The sequence below is a fragment of the Neofelis nebulosa genome, chromosome 7 (genome assembly GCF_028018385.1).
Source record: "Neofelis nebulosa isolate mNeoNeb1 chromosome 7, mNeoNeb1.pri, whole genome shotgun sequence".
NCBI lineage: Eukaryota > Metazoa > Chordata > Mammalia > Carnivora > Felidae > Neofelis > Neofelis nebulosa.
The window spans coordinates 39427029-39440912 of NC_080788.1; the positions used below are offsets into that span (position 1 = coordinate 39427029).

General features: G+C 47.0%; 1 protein-coding gene across 2 annotated transcripts in view; it reads right to left on the reverse strand.

Annotated features, from left to right (window-relative positions):
- The window catches only part of MAP2K1 (mitogen-activated protein kinase kinase 1), an 80607-nt gene that overhangs the window by 31001 nt on the left and 35722 nt on the right, over positions 1 to 13884 (reverse strand). For both annotated transcript variants that reach the window (XM_058737299.1, XM_058737300.1), the window contains exons 2-4: positions 10050 to 10260; positions 8615 to 8761; positions 498 to 575 (exon numbers count right to left, since the gene is read on the reverse strand). In XM_058737299.1, coding sequence (XP_058593282.1) covers positions 498 to 575; positions 8615 to 8761; positions 10050 to 10260 — 436 coding nt within the window. The remainder of the gene's footprint in view (positions 1 to 497; positions 576 to 8614; positions 8762 to 10049; positions 10261 to 13884) is intronic.

Consider the following 13884-nt stretch of genomic DNA (forward strand, 5'->3'; position numbering starts at 1 on the left):
CTGCCCCTGTCCCTCTCGCTCACGTGCATGCTCTCAAAGTAAATAAACTTATATAGGAAGGAAGGAAGGAAGGAAGGGAGGGAGAGAAAGAAACAAAGAAAGAAGAAAAAGGAAAAGAAAAAGAGGAAAGAAAAAGAGAAAAGAAAAAGAAAAAAGAAAACTTGTGCTTGGATTCGTTTTTTTTTCTAAAGCTACAAATATAAAAAGAGGCCTTCTCCTGCCACAAATGGGAATTCTTTTGGATATCCCATCTATTTCTCCAGATACAGATTTTAAGATAAAGGAAGTCGCTTTTCTAGTTCTGGAGACAGAGACAGACAGAGAGAGAGAGTATGTTGTATCTAGGATTTAGACAGAGAAAATTCTAGTGAGAAAACCCCACTTTCCTTACAAACTTCCCTTAGCTAACTTACTATCTTCCTCCCTTGTCCATTTCCTGCCAACTCATTAACTTATCAATGAGGGAATTTGGAAGAAAAATTATACAATATACTCACAGCAATGCTAACTTTTCCTAAAATTTGTTCAGGAATTCTTCCAGCTTTCTTCAGGACTTGATCCAAGGAACCCCCATCCTAAGAACAAGAACACCAACCCATTTAGTAACCGTGTTTTTAACTATTCTTTCAAGTGTTAAACTTCGGCAGGAAAGTGAATGCCACATGTGGCAAATCCTCCTGGAAGGGTACCCTTTGGTTTGTTCCAGACCTCAAAGACAGAAATGTACAGCATTGTGGGAGCTATCAAATAACTAGAAACTCAAATCGTGAATAATCATCAAACAAAGGACTAATTCAGGGATCAAAAAAAAAAAAAAAAAAAAAAAAAAAAGACTTGCACTGGGGCACTTGGCTGGCTCAGTCAGTGGAATATGTGATTCCTGATCTCAGGGTTGTGAGTTCAAGCCCCATACTGGGTGTAGAGATTACTTAAAAATAAAATCTTAAAAAGGTTTGCACTGAACTGACAGAACAATGTATGGTTGGGACCAGAGGCTCTAGAGGCAAACTGTCTAAATTCACCAACTCTGTTGCTTCCTATCAGGAGAACTCTGACCAGGTTACTCACAACTTGTAAAACGGGGATGATATCTTAAAGCTATTAAAATAATTATAGGGCTATTAGAAGTATTAAACAAGCTGGTACATATAAAGGTCTCAGAACAACATCTAGCCCACAGTAAGTGCTCCATAAATGTTAGCCATTTGATCATCAGGGTATGTCACAACTTGTATTGGAGATTATCCTAAAAACTCACAGCTAATCGAAAGAAAAACCTCATAGAAAGCAACAATTCCTTCCACAAATCCTATACCAAGTGCCGTGAACAGTGTTAGGTTCTATGGAAGATAAAGATACAAACAAAGAACTACTTCTTGTCCTTGTTAAATGTACAAACTAGTAGGGTAAATATACAGACTCTGAATATAACGAAACAGGATACAGGTTTAAGAAAACGTTACACATGCAGGAGAGAAGAAATTCTGACTTCACTTAAAAGATGGCATTTGAGTTTATGTCTTACTCAAAGACGGAGTATGACTTCTATACCTGGAAAGGGGGAGGTACACGGCAGAAAGGGAGAATGCAACACACGACACAGGTGGGATATGAAGCCAGCCTCTGTGGGGCTCACACACCACGGCCTTCTCATTCGTGGATTCTACACTGTAACCTGAGATCGTGAAGAAAAGCTTCACTCAAGGAACCCTGATGTAGGGAGGCACGGCTACATTCATAGGCCATGGCTTCCAGCTGCCAATTATCAGTCGCAATTTAAAATCATCCTCAGAAGTAGAGACAATTCGTGCAAATTCAGACTGATTTTTAGAGTATCTCATCTACACTGAGCAGTTACCAGTATCATCTATCATTTATTAACCACCTCTGTGAAAGGTTTAGGGATATGTGAGAAACTAGGGATAGAAAAAACTAGACACAGGAAGAAACACATACACACACACACACACACACACACACACACACACACACTCTGCCTGGGGAGACAAAACACTCAACAGGGCAAGGCACCTTATATTCTCCTCTGAAACAAGGCAGGAACCGAACAGTTGAATGAGGAGAAGAGACATCACTACAGGTGCTCGGAGGAGGAAGCAATTCCTAGACAAAGTGGCAAAGGAAGGACTGGAAACAGGAGGGACACGGAAACCACCCCTCAGAAGCGGACGAGACATGGCCAAGCAGAAAGACATCCCTGTAAGCTTCCTGCCTCCAAAGTCACCCAGCTGCGATGACATATCCGGGAGCATAAGGTCACAGAACAAGGCACAACACGATTAAAAAGAAGGACAGAACATAATCCCACTCTTATAGACATAAAAAAATGTTTGTGTAACTCACACAAAACCAGAACATCCAAAGTGTCATCAATAGCTATTTCTAGTCTATGTAGGAAGACAATCAGGGATTTTGGTTGCATGATAGTTTCTTTTCCGGGCTTTTCTAGGGTTTATAAATTTTCTACAATGAACAAATGTTTTGCCCTTTTAAATTACTGAATTCCTTTAAGAAAGTGGAGAATTAAATCTACAATCGATTCAGAGCACTTACTGAGCATCCATTTTGTGCAAAGGCACTGTAAGATAGATACAACACTGCTTTCTTTTGAGACAGTGAGAAACTAAGATTCATTCAGGGGTACAGACTCCTCAGGAAATGTCTACTAAAATAATGCTAAAAAAAAAAATAGATTATCCACTGAAAGGTTCTAAGCTTACGCAAAGGAGCGTTTGACTAATCACTTTCTGTCACAGTCAACTCTGGATCACAGATGCTGAGGGAAAAGAAAGCAGGTCAGGTGTGAATTCTCAGGTACACCTGAATACCCCCAAACATGTTTGTCTTCTATTAATGGTGGGCGGGTCAGTTGACCCAGGAGCACGATGGAAGATCCTAAATTTCAACCTAAAATTTCCTATGTGCCATACTTTCCACCCAGACAGGAGGAATCACTGACCTAGAACCCAACAGAACTCCCCTGGGAACACATTTATTTTTTTCCAAGAGTCCTTGGAAGAGCCCTGCCCAAGCTGTGACCCAGGCTGAGGTGTGAGTCACCCTGTGAGCCTGGCTGCCTTCACGATGCTGCAGATCCCTGGTGGCCGAGTCAGGACATCAGAGCCCAGGTAACCACACCCAAGTCTCCCAGAAACATAATAGCACCTCTCAGTTTCCTTTGCCAATGGGAAGAGGAACTCCAGCGCACAAAGTTTCCAAGCCATTTCTCTTTTGCTTCCAGTTGAATGTGGTTTCAGATCCTTTGTTTGATGGGCTGCCTGATTATCAGGGAGGAGGACTATGCACTGAAAACTAGGTAACAAAGCAACTCTGTCAAAATCTGATTCAAATGAGGTAGAAATGCTAACCCCGTGGTTCTCAGGTTCCACAGCCTAGGACAGCGGGCAGCCCAGCTCACACTTTTCCCTGGGGTTGTGGTACATATTCCTGTTAAAAAGGAAAAAAACTCGGCTCTCTTTCCTTTCACCTCCTTCAGAGCTATAAGCAGAGTTACAGTGTGAACAATGGGATTAGCAAGATTCAAGAAGCATGAACCACAGTCAGAATTACCCAGGGCTGCCTCCAACTCACCTTACAACCTTTTAATTCCACTTCACTGTTGCCAAGAACTTGCCTTCCCTGACTAAAGCTGCTGAAACTGTGCTTATTTTTAGAAGGCAATTATTAACTAAGTCAATGGCGCTTTTGTGAAGGTTTTCTATAGAAGAGACAAATGCTTTGGGCGGGGGGGGGGGGGGGGGGGGGGGGGAATCAAAAGCTTTTCCTCCTGCATGAGAACCACCAGCCCTGAGTCCTCAGTTCTCTGGGTGCTCAGCTACCACCTGAGCAGGAATCTACCTCCCCAAAGGCAAGAGCATTCCTGTTCTGACCGGGGGGCTTCCATTTACTCCTTGAGCCTCAAAAATTCAGACTGGGCAGCACAAGCACAGTTTACTTCTACAAAAGTCAGCCCCTGGCTGAGTGCTTTAGAAGATGGGGCCCAATGGATGCCAGTGACACAAATTCACTTTAAAATGCGACTAAGAGGGGCGCCTGGGTGGCGCAGTCGGTTAAGCGTCCGACTTCAGCCAGGTCACGATCTCGCGGTCCGTGAGTTCGAGCCCCGCGTCAGGCTCTGGGCTGACGGCTCGGAGCCTGGAGCCTGTTTCCGATTCTGTGTCTCCCTCTCTCTCTGCCCCTCCCCCGTTCATGCTCTGTCTCTCTCTGTCCCAAAAATAAATAAAAAACGTTGAAAAAAAAATTAAAAAAAAAAAATAAAATGCTACTAAGAAATGATGTGAGCGACGGACAGATAGATGGGCAACATGTGGTAAAGCAAACATAGCAGAACAGTAATTGCAGAATCTAGGTGGGGGTTTTACAGTGTACATTATACAGTTCCTTCACCTTGCTTTGTGTTTGAAACTGTCATGATAAAAAGCTGGGGGAAATGTTAATGACCTAGAACACACAAGGACTGTGACATACACAGAAACAAAGAACCTCTGAAGTTGGGATGTGGTTAATGAACAGAGCTCTACGTGACACCTTTGAGAGGTGGAAGCTGAGACAAAGCAGAAATACCCAAAGAGAAGTAGCCACCAGCAGTCAGAATTTTCCTGTCAGAGGCGGCCAGGATGGGAGCTCTCCTGCAGAAAGGCCTACTCCGGGACCAAGAAGGGGTGAGAGGGTCCAGGGTTAGACCAGAGAGCTACTCTGGAGCATGGCTGCCTGGATTTCAGGCCACAACAGCTTCACTACAGGGTTCGACCTCTGGTAGCTCTGAGCCTCTCCACTAAAATTAACAGACTGTTCCAGCTGCTCTCTGGGCCTATGGATATCTAGCAACAGAAGACTCTATTGTGGACTCCAAGGCCTAACTCTCTCCCACTGGGTCCCAGGCCTGTCCATGCCATCTTGGCCTCCTTCATTCGACCGCTCAACACCTATCACCTAATAGATGCCAAACACTGTGCTTGGCCTTCAAAAGGTTTTGACCCTCCCACCTTCTGAAAGCCAGTTTTCTAGGCTCAGGCCCCTCCCTGGGTAACTCCAGAGATATCTTCTGCTTCAGAGACTTATGAGGGAGGATCCTACCCGACCCACAGAGCCAAATCCACTGGAGGAACGCTGATCTGCAGATACTGAAACTGGGCCAAGAGAACGGGAAGCCAACCCTTGTCATGTCCTGAGTCATCTTGTCCTCTTGGAGGGAAGGGTTGGGTGGCAAGGACAGACCAAGAGGTACAAAGGTTGTGATCAGTATCTATGAATCCAAAGTGGATGAAGGATTTCACAATGAGCAAGCCTCACCACAGATCAATTTAAGACAAATTAAAAAAAAAAAAAAAAACTGAACTGCACATAGCAAGAGGTGAAATAAGGCTAATAAAACAGGTTCCAGCAAGTTGTGAATAAATGAAAAGGCCACTGCCTATCCATGTTTGGGGCCTAATCCTAACGTCTGAAGCAAGCACCATGGAGTTCAATCATGCTCAACCTACAGACAGCGCCCTGGTTCCTCTAACAAAGGGAGAATTCCGAGTTGCACGAAACTTGGAGGTAACTCAGGAAAGAATCTGATTGTGCCGAAGACCGCGGGCGTGAGACGACACACACTTGGTGCTCAGAAGCCCTTCCATCCACACTGACAACTCACGAAGGCCCAAGAACACAGCCATCCAGCCTATAAACAGCTCTGGGGAACAGAGAGACTACTTTCAATGTCTCCGTTCCCCCAGCCGCTCATGTGGCACCCTGCACGTAACAGGCACAAAAGTAAGAGTTGGTGAAGCTGGACCCATGTTGATGAACTAATGTAAACCCTGACTGGCTACAAGTGCCAAAAACCACAGAAACACAGGATGTTAGGGTAGGGAGGGGTCCCCAGAGAAGATCTGGTCCAAACACTGCTCTGCAGAGAAAACCCTGAGAGAGTATCAAATTTAAAGACAACAGACCTAGTTAGAGACACTAGTTAGAATTTAGCTTTGTGGGAATGCAAGCTGGTGCAGCCACTCCGGAAAACAGTATGGAGGTTCCTCAAAAAACTAAAAATAGAACTACCCTACGACCCAGCAATGGCACTCCTAGGCATTTCTCCACGGGATACAGGCGTGCTGTTTCAAAGGGACACGTGCACCCCCATGTTTATAGCAGTACTATCGACAATAGCCAAAGTATGGAAAGAGCCCAAATGTCCATTGATGGATGAATGGATAAAGAAGATGTGGGGTGTATATATATATATATATATATATATATATATATACACACACACACACACACACACACACACACACACACACACGATGGAGTATTACTCAGCAATCAAAAAGAATGAAATCTTACCATTTGCAACTACGCGGATGGAACTGGAGGGTATTATGCTAAGTGAAATTAGTCTGTCAGAGAAAGACAAAAATCATATGGCTTCACTCCTATGAGGACTTTAAGAGACAAAACAGATGAACATAAGGGAAGGGAAACAAAAATAGTATAAAAACAGGGAGGGGGACAAAACGTAAGAGACTCGTTAATATGGAGAACAAACTGAGGGTTGCTGGAGGGGTTGTCGGGGGGTGGGGGGGGAGATGGTCAGAATTTAGCTCTGACACTTACTGGTTATATAACCTAAGCTAATTACTAAGCCTCTAGAGGCCTTGTTCCCTCGCCCACCTCGGGGAGGGTGGTCAACATTGCATCACATGACAGGGCTGATGTGATTAATAACTTACATAACATGGCAAGGACTCACCAAGCGGTAGAAAATGGGAAAGCTAGTTACTACCATGTCTACTCATGTTGCACTCACCTCCCATTACTTTGGCAACACCTAAGAGAAAAAAGGCCTTTCCGGTCACTGGTTTATCACCATTGCCTCCACCCTCCACCCTCTTCTGGTTTTCAAGGAACCTCCATTGCCAATTACACATCTTCATCCAAAACTCTGGGCTAGAGCTAGAAAACCAACCATCATCAGCACAAAAAGCCCAAGAAACCCAAAGCTTAAGGAACACCCTCCCCTCCCCTGGCCTGCACCCCACCAAAGGGAGGCTAAGACCCAAAGGGAAAATATCAGTACCCCAGGTCTGGGTGAGGACCAAACCAGAAATGTTCATGTGCTTCGCACAGAGGCTGCTTCCCTCCCATTCAAGCAAGAGGAACGAGAGCTTTCTTGGGAACCTTCAGGAGCACAGGAGACGTTCCAGGTTCTATGTTCCATATGGCACCACAAAAGTTGGGCAGACACCGGCCACCATACGTATGGCACTTCCTGACGATTAACATGAACAGATGTTCAACATAATGGGGCGCCAGCAACGGACAAACCTCCCGGGGAGGGTTCTCCTGGAGTTCATGAAGACCACGCCTGGGGGCTCTTTCCAGAGGTCAGAGCAGAGCCAGGGTCTGGAAGGAAGTGGAGAAGCTGAGGGACACTCTGCCAGACCGAGGGCTCAAAGTTCAGCAGCCCTAAGCTCGCCGACTCAGTCATGTCAGCCCTCATCCCTGAGGTGTCAGCAACAGTGAGAATAAGGCAACGTCTACCATTCGCACGAGACAAGCTTGGGGTCGGTGTGCCGGAAGGCTTACTCTGCTATTTTCACCAATCCTCACCGCAACGAGGGTCCGAGGTCCGTATGGTAATGGCCATTTTGCAAATGAGGAAAGGGAGAATGAGAAAGATAAAGAAACCTGCCCAAGGTCCTGACGAGAAGGTGACATCTGTAAACAAATCATTATTGAGCGCCTGCTGGGTGCCAGGGCTATTCTGGGCTTTGGAGACACAGTGGCAAACAAGACAGTGTCTACTCGGATTTTTGTGGAGAAGGGAGATATGAATAAACATCTCAGATTCCAAAGTCCCCTGGTGCCTAATGGGGACAGGAAAAAATAGCCATCACGAAGCCAGCCTGTCTCTCTGAAATTCTGGGCATCAAGAATGGAAACAGAGCCCCAGTCACTATCCAGGGGATTCAACAAAGTACAGGCACTGGGGCCCAACAGCCTTGGTTTAAATTCTGCCAATTCCACTTACTAGCTGCATGACCTTGGTCAAGTTATTAACTTCTCTGAGCCTCAGTTTCCTCATTTGTAAAATGCAGATGATCTACCCATCCAATAAGGCTGTTGCAAAAATGCAATAAAATATTAATATGCGTAGGGTAGTCCAGGCTATAAAACCCGGTAAATATTAGTTTACTAGTATGAGTATTGCTAGATTATTGTTGTAGATGCTGTTACTACTGTCAGTCACCAGAAAGAGAAGGGACTCCAGGCAGCTAATGGTACCAAGATTGGCAGCTCACATCCACACAATTAGCCCCTAAATTCCCTCTCACTTGCCTTCTCTGATGTGCATCAAGTGACATTACTTCTCTGCACACCCAAAGAACCCCTCCAGACTGTCCTTAAAGCAGATTATAGACTCTGAGGACAGGGATGTTTCAGCTTCAAAGCCCAGATGCCCAGGACGGTGATGTGGATCCAGGGAGGAAAAGGGAGGCAGCTGGTCCCAAACCAAAGACAAGACCAGAGCCATCCAGCCATCCAGCTCCTAGGCTGTTGCTGCAGAGGCTGATGGGTTACCACATACCATGTGCTCCATACAGATACTGATCTCGCCGTCGCTGTAGAACGCGCCATAGAAGCCCACGATGTATGGGGAGTTGCACTCATGTAGAACCTGCAGCTCCCTTATGATCTGGTTCCGGATTGCAGGTTTGATCTCCAGGTGAATTAGCTGGGGAAAGAAAAGTGGGAGGAAGAGATGTTTTAAAAACATACGGATGGATGAATGAAAGCCTTCTTAAATGCTTAAGCTCTTACAGGTGGGAAGAGAGGACACAGGCACGTTTTCACAAGTCTCTGCCCGACCAAAGCACTCAGTGCCAACCTGCCATGGCAGGTAATGGTACGGGAGGAGCCATAATGAGGGGAGGACGGCTGTGCCTCTGCTCCTAGGAGCCAAGAGTGAGGAAGGGGGGGCTCACCCCTCCCAAGCACAAAGCTGAAAGGAGCATTTCCTCTAAAAGGAGCCGGGAAGCCGAGAGAGGAAGACAAAGCAGCCTGAGGAGCCGGCTGGCACTTGGAGGCTGTAGAAGTGGAGGGGTAGGAAGGACTGAGAGTGCGGACCCAAGCTGCCCGGGGAGCTTCCCTTGACTTCAGGAGCCTGATGTGGTTGAGATTTGGCCAGGGCCTCAGGTGCCACCCATGTCCCTCTCATGTTGCCCCTTGTTTCCTCCAGGCAGACAGGGGACAGACACAACAAACATAGGAAATGGTTGCTGAATGAGATGAAGCTTCTAGAAAGGGCCGCCGACAAGGAGTGAGTGTCAGAGGACATGGAAACCAGGGGTTATCAGCATGGGCTGGAGTGACCGGTGAAAGCTAGACAAGAGGCGGGCCGTGAAGACGGGCGCTGTTTGAAAAGGTGGAAGGAGCAGCCTGAGCAAAAATACGTGGACGGAAGTAAGCATGGTGTGCCGGAGAACACAGAAGGGCCGGGCCTCGCTGGAGCAGGGGCTGTGTGCAGAAAGGGGAGTCCAGCTCGGACACTGCCTGCCACGGAGGGGAGCGGAGATGCTCCCTGCAGGACGGTGAGGGGGAAGCAGCGGCAGGGCCGGGGCCAGGCAAACAACTTGAAAGCAGGGTCTGGTGCATCGCCGGGGCTGCCTAAATGCAAGCAGCTTCTGCTGCACCAGATAATGGCAAACAGGCACCCTTGCATTCTTTCCAAAGCACGCAGAAAGCTCGCAAAGGTCACTTGCTGTTATTTTCCAGTCTGGGGATGGGGATAAATACCCTAACACACCATCAGTGTGTTTATCCTATAATCTGATAGATGACAGGAGCTCAAAATTCAAACAGCACAAGGTACTGAGTGAAAAATCCATCTTCCTTCCACCCTTGTCCCCAGACCCCCGATCTTCCAAGAGAGAATGCAATCACCTATTCACCAAGTGAATTCACCTAATCACCAACCTGATTCAGTACTTTTTTCTTTCTTTTTATTTTTTGAGTGGCCTCACCTTTCTGGCCATGACCAGGCCAGACGGCTTATGGGAGACCTTGAACACCACACCACCGTTGCCGGCGCCCAGCTCGCTGATCTTCTCGAAGTCGTCATCCTTCAATTCCCCGACCTTCTGCTTCTGGGTAAGAAAGGCCTCCAGGCGCTTCCGTTGCTGCTCATCGAGCTCCAGCTCCTCCAGCTTCTTCTGCAAGGCCTCCAGGTTGGTCCTGTCCCAAAGAGGGAACATGAGTCAGAACCAGCATCAGAGAGGCCCCCCAGAGGAGCACCTGTGCTATGGCGAGCACTAGCTCTGGGGCCGGACTGGAGAACGAATGGAGGGACTCCACGGGAGGGTTCCAGGTGCTGCGGCCCTGCTCCCTTCACTATGCCACCAGCCACCACTCCCCGTCACTACTCCTCACCGACACCTTTCACCTCTCAAGGCCTCTGTTTCCTCATTTGTAAAACGAGGCCTCGCTCACTATGCTGCAAGTCTACAGAAGGAACCAAAGAATCTGCTAATATCCAAAACGAGCCACCTTCATTTGCTTTAAAATCCCAGTTCCGGGACGCCTGGGTGGCTCAGCTGATTGAGCGTCTGACTTTGGCTCAGGTCATGATCTCACATTTGGTGGGTTCGAGCCCTGCCTCGGGTTCTGTGCCGACAGCTGAGAGCCCGGAGCCTGCTTTGGATTCTGTCTCCCTCTCTCTCTGCCCATCCCCTGCTCGTGCTCGGTCTCTCAAAAATAAATAAATATTAAAAAAAAAAAAAAAAAAAATGAAAACCCCAATTCCCAAAGCCCCGCTAGGGTTGGATTATTAAGTTGGCACCACACACAAAATAAAATCTATTCCCTAAAAGCACTAAACTGAAATCAAACCAAACTATCACAACAGACTCTATGGTAACAGCAAAAACCCTCCTCTCTAATGTGATCAGGTCCGGAACCAGGTTAATCAAAATAAAGCAAAGAAATCATAAAAATACCTACCTAAAATTTTTATTTTTGCATATAATATACATATAAAGGTGCATTTATTCCCCCATCTTCTAATGTAGGCGGGGCAAGGCCCTCTCTTTGAGTAAGAGTCCGCTAGTAAGAGCCCGGTGCCATCTTCCTCACATGAACCAGCAAACGACACATCGTCTATCACTTCCAATTCCTGAGTCCTCAGAGTAAAAATGTAGCCACTTACTGAGTAATATCAAAATAAAATTGGGGCGCCTGGGTGGCGCAGTCGGTTAAGCGTCCGACTTCAGCCAGGTCACGATCTCACGGTCCGTGAGTTCGAGCCCCGCGTCAGGCTCTGGGCTGATGGCTCAGAGCCTGGAGCCTGTTTCCGATTCTGTGTCTCCCTCTCTCTCTGTCCCTCCCCCGTTCATGCTCTGTCTCTCTCTGTCCCAAAAATAAATAAACGTTGAAAAAAAAAAAAAAATTAAAAAAAAATAAATAAATAAATAAAATTGTAAGAGTTTTATGATTTCCCTCAATTTTAATGCTCATCTAATTTGACAGTAATGTGTTTTAGTGAGTTGGACTTATTGAGTCTTTCCATGGCTTGTAATTAGTGTTCAAAGCGGGGGGGGGGGGGGGGGGGATTCCACTTCATTTGCAGTCATATTTCACCAGTTTATCTGATACTGAAGTATGTTACTTAATTGCAATGCCAGCCACAACCGAACAAACGATGCTGGGCACAGATGCTGGGAACACTCTGGTCCTGGGTAAGCACATAATTCAGCCAGTGGGTGCCGAGGCGAGTGGGCAAGGCAGAGAGCAGGCTGCTTAGCTGTGCATTCAGCAGGCTGGTGAGCAGTATGGGTTGTTTTACAGAGAACGAAAAAACATTCATTATTCCTGGGGGGTTTATAAGAACAGGGTGGTAAAGAGAGCGTCCACGGTGGTTCATTTGATTAGTCCCAGTCTAAACAAACAACATGGCGACAAGACAGGGCATCATTACACATCAGAAGGTTGGTGCCCAACCCCCAACATACACACTGTTTCTGAGCTTCAAGGGCAGGAGTAAGCATCATCTTCTACTCTTCGCTCACCCTCTGTTCCAACTCTCAAGAAGGCAGGGAGGTTGAGACCTACTGCCTCCCCAGTCTATGGAAAGATCCAATACTGCCTTACAAGTAACTGTACATGGGGCCACAGAGCACACAAGGCTGATTTCACCAAGTTTCCTCCCTGGGCAGCTCTCAGGGAAGAATGGATGGTGCCATGGACTGAACTGCATCTCCCTAAAATTCCTGCTGAAGCACTAACCCCCAATGTAATCATGTTTAGAGACAGGACATTTAGGAGGTAGTTAAGGTTAAGTAAGGTCATATGGGTGGAGTCCTAATCAGATAGGACTGGTGACCAGGAAGAAGAGAGGTGACCTCCTTGCCTCCGTGGACACGCCAAGGAAAGGCCGTGTGAGGACACCAAGAGAAGATGGCTGTCCGCAAGTCCGGAAGAGGGACCTCGCCAGAGCCCGACCGTGCTGGCACCCTCACCTTGGTCTTCCAGCCTCCAGAACCATGAAAAAATAAATTTCTGTTGTTTAAGCCAACCAGTCTATGACATTTTGTTATGCAGCCCAAACAGACTAAAACAGCTGGCAATTTTCTCATCCTGCTTAAAGGCTCAACTAAGCTGCCCCGTCTGTCGGGGTAGGGACCGAGAACAAGCATGGCTGCAAGGGCACGGTGCCACCTTCAGGTTTCCTTTCTCTGAGGTCTGTCCACAGAGGAACCCATCAAAGACAACATTTAGAGACACATGTCAAACACAGACAGACCGTCACAGCTAAAACTTCGATGAGGTTACAGCTGCCTGTAGGGCTCAGGAGTCAGGCTGGAAATGCAGCCTCCAAAGGCTTCTGTGAGGCAGGAACGCTGAGCAGGATGAGGAAGAGGGAAGGACCGAATGGAAGGAAACCACTCTCGTCACAACACTGCCCGTACTCTGTTTTGCACTTGCTAATACATTTCAGCCACAACCCTACAATTACAACAGATTGCAAACTCAAGCACAGGCAGGTGAAGTGATTTGTCCAATGTCACACAGCTAGTGAGCAAGGACTGAAACCTGGGCAGAGAGAATCTCTAATCTTATGCTGCACTACCTCTTCAAAAAGTTCAACACCTGCAAGGGAGGGCACTTACAGACGTGGGTAGGGTCCCAGTGTGGGACATGTGCCATACCAGCGCTCGCTCATACATGAAGACAGTATACCTATGCAAAGAGTCCTTCACGCCAGATGCAATCCTCCCCGCACATCAAGCTGAACACTGCCTTGCAAGTAACAGTGGCCACAAGAAACCCCATCCATCTGGCAAAGAAAAAGAGGAAATGTTGACTCTGCTCATTTTCCTGACTCTCTGTAGAATTAAGTAATTCTCCCACCTTCAGGAAGAAAAACTAAATCTTGGCTTCCTCCTTCTTCGACCTTCTATGCTCTCCTGCCTAACCACCTACCCTACCAGCTAAGGAACTGGCTCCTGATTCATGCTTTCAGAAGGCTATGCCACACCAAAGGCTGTGCGCTGTGGTGGCAAGACTTTCCTGATGACTTGGGGGGGTGGGGGGGTGGGGTAGGGAATGGTGTTGCCAAGCTACCAAGCCATTAGTAATCAGCAATCCTGGACTCTTATCCCCTAGTAGTCAACAACTAGCTGTGTGACCATGGACCCGTCATTTAACTTTGACACATCTCAAGTTTTCTCGTCTGTAAAATGGAGTAACAACTCCATGCTTCCTTAATCAGGGGAGAATCGAAACAGAAAACGAATGGGAAGGAATAATGGAATTTTCACACACCTGTAAACTAATGTTAGGCAAGTGCCGGTAGGCTGGAAG